The sequence below is a fragment of the Megalops cyprinoides genome, chromosome 3 (assembly GCF_013368585.1).
Source record: "Megalops cyprinoides isolate fMegCyp1 chromosome 3, fMegCyp1.pri, whole genome shotgun sequence".
In the NCBI taxonomy this organism is placed as follows: Eukaryota; Metazoa; Chordata; class Actinopteri; order Elopiformes; family Megalopidae; genus Megalops; species Megalops cyprinoides.
In genome coordinates, this window is record NC_050585.1 from 7653159 (window position 1) to 7661053 (window position 7895).

The 7895-nt window shown below is 44.3% G+C and overlaps 1 protein-coding gene across 1 annotated transcript; it reads right to left on the reverse strand.

Moving 5' to 3' along the window:
• Nucleotides 1-224: 224 nt before the first annotated feature.
• On the reverse strand, nucleotides 225-6507 carry si:ch211-167j9.5 (fibroblast growth factor receptor homolog 1). Its single transcript, XM_036525785.1, has 12 exons — nucleotides 6480-6507; nucleotides 6258-6343; nucleotides 5788-5884; nucleotides 5373-5565; nucleotides 5050-5188; nucleotides 4828-4926; nucleotides 4334-4494; nucleotides 3576-3713; nucleotides 3346-3457; nucleotides 2362-2461; nucleotides 1968-2067; nucleotides 225-642 (listed from the first exon to the last, which is right to left on the reverse strand). Exons 3-12 carry the CDS (start codon nucleotides 5871-5873, stop codon nucleotides 586-588), a joined length of 1185 nt encoding a protein of 394 aa, XP_036381678.1. The 5' UTR covers nucleotides 5874-5884; nucleotides 6258-6343; nucleotides 6480-6507; the 3' UTR covers nucleotides 225-585.
• Between the last annotated feature and the right edge of the window lie 1388 nt (nucleotides 6508-7895).

The following is a 7895-nucleotide window of genomic DNA, read 5'->3' on the forward strand; positions in this document are numbered from 1 at the left end:
ATAGACATTTGGACAATGTAAGGTGAGACAGTATAGATATCTTTATGTGGATATAAATATTGAAAGGAATTAACAAATGGTTTTTTTTCATAAGAAATATCAAAGTGATAATTTTGATTTATAAATTATGATTTATGCGCAAGTCTGTGTCCTCTGAGCACTGAGAGTAGACCATCATGTACAGGTTAAGTTATGTGAGCTAGAGATCTACAGTATGACACTGCGCCATGGCTTGTCAGTCTCCCAGGAATCCAAACCTCGACTGCTGTGTATGCAAAGTCAGTGGGTCATGTTTATTTTCAGCCATTCCCTCTGGCGTTCTTCCCCTGTTGTTTTTTTTACATTATCGTAAGTTCCACAAAAGGCACCCACTTCCTGGGTAGTGACACCACCCCCTGAACACGTGTGCTGAAGAGTGTGTGCCCAGGTCCACTCTCAGGCACCAGTGAATGCGTTTAAATGAATATCTGTCCACTTGCGATACAGCTTCTTCTTGTAAGTTGCACAGCAAGTTCACACATACACGCAGGGCCTCAGATTCCTCAGTGCTGGAGTGCTGTGGATCCAGGCTTGGGTGATAAATTCTCAGTCGCTGGATGGTCCGAGAGCCATCGACCGTTGGTTGTCCACGTCAACATAGTCCTGCATGACAGAGTGACACATGGGAGTGTCAATGAAATGAGTTGGTGCCACAGCTCGGTCTTTGGAAAAGAAGCAGCATCTGTGGTCTTTGCAGAAGTATGCCTGTGGGTTGATAATTGACCAAAGCGTGTGGGGAGTGAAGATGCTCAAAGCATTCTGACACAGTCAAACGCAGGACTTTCACAGAGGTTCACCCAGCTGGCCAATTATGATATCTAAAAGTGTCCTCTGACCAGAGTCAGGGTTAAATGTATGTATAGAGAAACACAAATGAATGCAAATGAAGCATATTTGTGAAAACTCAAACATAAGATATGCAAAACGTGTTACACATAACATGTGTTGCACGTTTCCATAAAGTCAACCGTTGGACAACTAGACATAAGTCAACTACACCAATTCAGTGCAAATGGCCAGTTGAGATGAACCTAAACCAAAGTTTATTAAGTATGTGTATATGTGTAGAGGTTTCCTGAGTAGTGATGGGTAAATAGCATAATAGAATAAAAATACACATATACATTTTTTTAAAGTAACTGAACCTGCTGCTCTTTGTTGTAACGTAGGATATTTTTGTTGCCTTGAATTTTGAACATTTGTTTTAAGGTAAGAATGTAAAGCCTCTTTCTTTAAATCAATCAGTAAAGTAAACAGTCACTCTAGCTACATGGAGCTTTACGCAATGTATCAGTGTGTATTGAAAACAATATTCTTGTAAAATATATTAACTAAAACATTGCTTTGAGTCATATTCATGTTTTCAACTGTCTCATGTATATTTTTTCATTGTTGCACTCCATTTTCTTCATCTGTTTTTTTTCTGCTCAAACCTCAGACAACCTTTTCTCAAACTATGACTCATGTGGAGAGTGACTGCTGGCTTTTAAGTGATGTACTGTACTGAAACCAGCGTCATACTTGAGATGAAAAGGTAGCACTAATGAAAGTCATCCATCATGCCACCATAGGCATCGGTGCCGACGATATTTAAATCAGTACAACCGTATATACATCATCGCCTTTGCAGGGGTCATCAGTTATCTTGTCTGGTGCCGCCACTTTCTCCCTGTAGTAAATTCAGCAATAGGCTGTATATAACTTTGGGATCACACAGCAAAACGAGGAAAGTAAACAGTAAGATGTGATTTGCTAGGAGAGCAAGTGGGAGGTGATGGCATTCACAGGAGACCTGTTAGACAGCACTGCCGTCACAGGAGAAAGGCTTCTGACTCAAGCAGATTGTGCTGTTAGCAATATCTGCAAACCGGAGGACTGAAAATATGAGCTGTCTGCTGAAGGTAAGAGGTATGCCGAGGGCCACTCACTGCATCATTCTCCAGGATGTTCTCCAAGATCCTAACGATATCGCTGAAGGAGGGCCTCATAGTGTAGGGGTCCAGCCAGCAATCCCTCATCATCTGCAGGCTGCAAGTACAGTGACAGGGAGGGGTGGGAAAATTAATCAACTGTCACAGCAAAAACTTTATCTTTTACCCTTCTTTTATGATGTGCTACCATACTGTATATGCGTAAAATACACTTTAGAGAGTGGCAATAATTTAAATATTTGAAATGTATGACATGTATGTGAACATTTTATGGTCTCATACTGACGCATGTTATTTTATTTTTCATCAGTGGTTAACAGAGCTAGGGTGAAGGGGCTTCAGGATAGCTTCTTTCACCAATGCATGATGGGATGTGAACCGACACACTCACATCTCTGGCCTGCAGTTCTCAGGTTCTGTGTTCCTGTATCCAGCGCAGATGTGGTAGATCACCTCCTCTGACGTCTCGAGGCTGGGGTAGGGTAACGTGCCTAAATGGCATAACCACATTGACATTGAGCGTTACTGTTTAATTCCTGCTTTATTAGTGAGTTTCATTTACTGTATGACTGGGTATTATTCTAGTGAAGATCACATCTCTTAGCACAGTGTTTCTCAATCCTACTCCTGGAGGCCCACTGTCCTGCATATCTTCTACTATCCTTGCTCCAAACACACCTGATTTGCGTGATTAACATGCTCTTGATTAAATCAGGTGTGCTCAGTTAATCAAAAGTGCCACTGATGAGTTCAGTTAGGTTGGTAGAGCAGGGAAAGATCGAAAATGTGCAGAGCAGGGGACCCCCAGGAGCAGGATTGACAATTGGTGTCTTAGCAGTCCACAGAGATGCGTACTGCTTTCCTGATTAATTTCCATGTATTCCAACATGCTTCATACGCATATATAAATACATTTTTGTTATTTCTGTACATAGCAATTTACATCCAATGCCTGTCTTAAACAGTTTGTTACTGGTGAGTCATGAATTGCAAGTATGACCTCTTAGTCATTTTTATCACTTTTTAAGCTTATTGCATTATTTCTTGAGTAGGCAAGTTGTTGAGCAGAATTCACTTGACCTATACCATTATCCATGGCTATGAATAATTTGACTCATATTTTGCACATTAACATATACAGCTTGACATTCACTGAAGCAGTTCAAGTTAAGTACAGTAGCCTCAAGAGGACAATGGCAGTGACCTTCCTGAGGTTTTATTCTGTCTTATATGATCATAGATTGTCCTACCACCAAAATATTAAGAGTACAGTGGTTTTCGTGCACATAAGAGATGCCTATAAACTGTGCCCTCTTATGGGCAGTGTTGACTTTGTTGCTGATGGAGGAGGTAGGTAAGTTTAAACTGAACGTACCAAAAGTTTGCATCTCCCAGAGCACTATGCCGAACGCCCACACGTCCCCTTTGAAGCTGTAGTAATTGTTCTTGAAATACTCCGGAGGGTACCAGCGCAGGGGCACCCGCTCCTGCTGAAACACACAAGACAAGAATGAGGTCCGGGGTGCACTTCGACCCTGTGTCCCGGGAGGTCAGAGGTTAGCATGCTTTGTGTGTGTGTGTGTGTGTTGTGGCAGGAGGTCTCACCGCGTGCCTCCTCTTGCGGGTGCTGCGTCGACTCCTCATGCGCGTCAGGTCCCTGGCCAGGCCGAACTCGGCCACCTTCACCTCCCTCGGGAAGCTGTTCACCATGATGTTCCGCAGGGCCAGGTCGCAGTGCACCACCTGAGACACAATGAGGGAGGACATGCACACGACACCAGCGTATACTCAGGCATATGGCGTTCAGACTGCACCCTCTATCCCCTCAAGCCTCAGCTAAGAGCTCCTGCTATTTGCAAACATAAATGACAACTGAAGAAACTCAAACTATGAAACTTTATAGTACATTTCATTATTAGCATTTAGCAGATACCCTTATTCAGAGTGACTTACATAGGTTACAGTTTTTATTTGTTATCTGTTTACATATCTGGATAATTACCAAGGCAATTCTGGGTTAAGTATCTTGCTCAAGGGTACAACAGTAGTGTCCCAACGGGGAGTCGAACCGGCAACATTTCGGTTACGAGTCCTGCTCCTTACCACTATGCTACACTCCTGCACATGTGTTTAACAGTACAAAGACAGCACTTTCAGCTTGAGAGTGTGAAACTGATTCAGTGGCTGTGCATACACCACATTGCTTCCTCCGTGGTGGCTGTGTACACCGGTTGACTTGCAGTGGCGCCTCTCCGATCCCATGGCTAGAGCTCTGTGACAGGTGTCAGTGTTAACCGAACAGCATGTGTGCTGAACTGTTGGTGGTGCGGGTGTTAAGTGCAGACAGTGGGGGTTACAGGTACCATTTTGCTGCGCAGGTGGTCCATAGCCAGGGCGATGTGGTAGGCCGCCATGGTGAAGAGGCTCTGCAGCTCGCTGTCGATGCGCAGCCTGTCCCGGTGCATCTGCAGGAAGCTGCGCAGCGTGCCGCAGCTGACGTACTCCAAGATCAGCACGTACGGCTCTGCGGGAAGGCAGACGCGTTCATTCAGCGCACTGCGAGAGTCTGTTACGACCATCTTTTGTTTTGAGATTTATTTTGTTAGGTCAGTTAGTTTCCCTCTCTCGTTAGTTACAGTGTGTTTTGTTTGTTATTTTGGCTTGTCGACTCCTGAGTTTGTGTTCCCTGTTACCCACTTTATTTATGTTATATGTTTTTTTTTGTCTTTAAATGTTAGTGTAATAAATTCTGTTACACTTTTCCCAGTGTTCGCGACTGTGGTCTCCCCTTTTTTCCCTGTTTTTTCCCTGACCGTAACAGAGTCACACACACATCTGCGAGAGCTCCCCCTCTCACCCTCTGTGGTGTTCCAGTCCAGCAGCTGCAGCATATTTTTGTGGTGTCCCAGCTTCCTCATAATAGATACCTCTGTCTCCACTCGCTTGGGTGGGACGCCTGCGGAAGAAAAGCCAGTTTGACAGGACAGGACAGATATTGCAGCCACTTGGAAAATGGAAATCACCATTGTCGTTATATCATTAACATTACTGCTCCACATGATCTGTGCTGGATGCTTACCATCTTTGGCGATCTTGCAGGTGAACATTGAATGGCCTTTGCAGGTGCCTCTTGTCATCTTTGCCTTGTAGAACACCCCCTCCTTTCCCGCCTTAATGAGCTGCATCAAACTCAGGTCAGCCTTGGTGAACCGGGGACCCTGGGAAATGTAGTACAGGAAATGTAACAGCTCTGACACCGAAAGAAAGTGTAACCCCCCTGAGCTTTGCCACAGAATAAGATGAATACCCACTAGCAAATGTCATCAGTATCTGCAAATTCTTAGGATAAACCTGAATCGTACAACTGCACTTTGCTCCTGCCATTGTCAGAGAGACTTTTACCGCTTGTGGTGGTCTCCATAGAGACCTGGAGCCTGACTTGGATTTCTGCCTCTGAATTGGAGTGTCGGAGGGTGTGTCCTGCTCCAGCGTGACCATGAGCGAATCCATTGAGGCTGGGGTTTCTGGTGGGGGAATGTTCATTAATCTGCTCTGCCCCTGCAGATCCCGAATGGTGCGCCTCATGGAGCGATACCTGCCAAGGGTGGATGAGCTTATGTGAGTTATGAGTCTGAGGTAGTGAGACTGCTAAGGTCCGTTATATATCTGCTACACATAGCAGGAAAGTCCGTCTTCGCACAGCACACACAAGGTATTGATGTGCGGACAGAGTCAGCAATCACGCTAAGTTCAGGTGAGGCGAGAGGGACCTGATGGCATCATTAGATGTATTAATCAGGGTTGTCGGCAAACTCACTTTATCAGACACAGTGGTATCAGTAGAGCGATCACCACAAAGAGGAACGTTAAGATGCCGATGAAGACATAGTGTGTCGTGTTCATGTCGATGTCGTCTGAAAGCACAAGTCAACGAACACACTGCATCACCGTTGTAAAGAGGTGTCAGGAGACCTCCAGATTAATCTGCAGTCACAAAAACACTTAGCACATTGCTGACACATTTGAAATATTTCACACATTTCACATACATGTACACATGGTCACTGTAATACACATGCTAGTCATACTCAGAAGCGGAAGTCACCATGACTACCCCGATCCTCTGTGTTAGTCACTGCCATCTCATTCATCACAGTTAAGGCTGTGTGATCAGATGTGATCAGGTCTTCTGAATGAGGGGAGATTTGGATATTCGTCGCCCAACACAGACATTCCTTCCCGCTGAAACTCAAAACTGTACACCACATGTAAAAAAAAGTGACTTACTTGGCTTTGGATTCCCTGTTGAGTTTCTGGGGCTTGACGTAACTATGCCACTGACAGAGAGGGTGGCCCAGGTGAGACGCGGAGGTCTACAACAACAGGAAGTCAGAGGAAGCACAGAGGACAGCTTCTACTCTACAGAACACAGGGGACACAGCAAGGTGGCTGCAGTGATATCTCACGGTAATGCCTCCTGTGCCCACAACATTAGACAACATATCACACCTCTGTGAGGCCTTCTTATTGCTGGGGTACAGCCCACCCCAGCGAACAGCCTGTGGCTTTCAGATCAGTTAGGGTCAGAAGAACAAAGTCAAAGTCAACAAACAATGTGTGAAATGATTTATTCATTTAGCAAGTCACAAATTCATTAAAGAGGCACCTTGGGTTATTGTGTTAGACATACCAAGCATGTGTTTATCTGCCTCATAAGAGCCATCTACTACAGGTGTGTGCATGATTTCTCCAACTAAACACATTGGCTGAGAGTCATATTCAAATGCATGCCAACATTTTCAAAAAAGACACAAGAAGAAGTGGGGCTATGCTTTTACTTGGAAACAGAGGAGTCTTTCTGAAAAGGCAAACTCCCCCCACCACAGCTGTACGCCGCAGTTCTGCATAAAGTTCTACAGAAAGCATATGACCTAAATGTTTTCTCCATGAGCTTAGTGACCTTTTGTTGAACATTGCATATTATCTACTTTTTTGTTACACTTGTCGGAAAAAAACACAGCCTCTGAAATTTCAGATCTCACCCCATTAAGGGCAGCAGATACATGTAGGCCTGTCAGGATGAGTGAACAACACATTTCCTACAATAACCAGGCTAATCAAAGAGGCCCCTGGTCACATCGAGTTACGAGCGACATTCCCTTGGGTTCCTAACACTAATCGTTAGCCCCAGCTTCTTGCAGATCAAACCTTTTGAGTTCTCCTCTCTTTCTGTTCCCACTTCACAATGACATGGTTTTATTTAAGCCCTCAGATACGATTACATATCTTAATGAGGTGACTCTGGAACTATGGAGTAGTAGGACTATAAAGTTTTGCGCTCAGTTCTCACAGAAAATTCGAATGACATTATCGACGTCGACCACTTCCCTGAACTGACAGAGTGCCACACGCTTGTTAAACCTAAAACAGATTTATTTGTCAATTGAGTAAATGGCGCATAGGAATGGTTCAGTGATGAATGTTGCAAATAATGGTAATGGTGTTGAGAGGAAAAACCAGTGAAAGACCTGCCACTCTCCACAGTCTGGTGTAATGGCCATATCGTTCCACAGAAATGTGTGAGGTTACACTTCAACAGCGTGAATTACATCTATCGCAAACCAGCAACCCTCCGGACCAATTCAGTATGGATTTTCCTCATCCTTATTTCTGTCTGTTACATGTATTTGTGCTTGTGTGTGTGTGTGTGTGTGTGTGTGTGTGTGTGTGTATATGTATCTCAGCATCTTTTTCACACATTCACACATCCAGTTTTTGGAAAGGAGACACTCCAAGTGTTTTGTCAAAGTTAATGACGCCTTTCTATGCATCACCATCTTCAGACTAAATGGAAGTGAATAGATGCAGCAAAATGGTAACTGGATGAGAACGAAGTGGAGAGAGACAGCTTTCAGAGGAGCCACT

Coding starts and splice junctions, on each gene's coding strand:
- si:ch211-167j9.5 (XM_036525785.1), bottom strand. CDS start 5,873: ATGAACACGACACACTATGTCTTCATCGGCATCTTAACGTTCCTCTTT. Junction 4,927..5,049: donor CTGCAAGATCGCCAAAGATG/GTAAGCATCCAG, acceptor TTTCTTCCGCAG/GCGTCCCACCCAAGCGAGTG. Junction 3,714..4,333: donor ACCACCTGCGCAGCAAAATG/GTACCTGTAACC, acceptor ATTGTGTCTCAG/GTGGTGCACTGCGACCTGGC.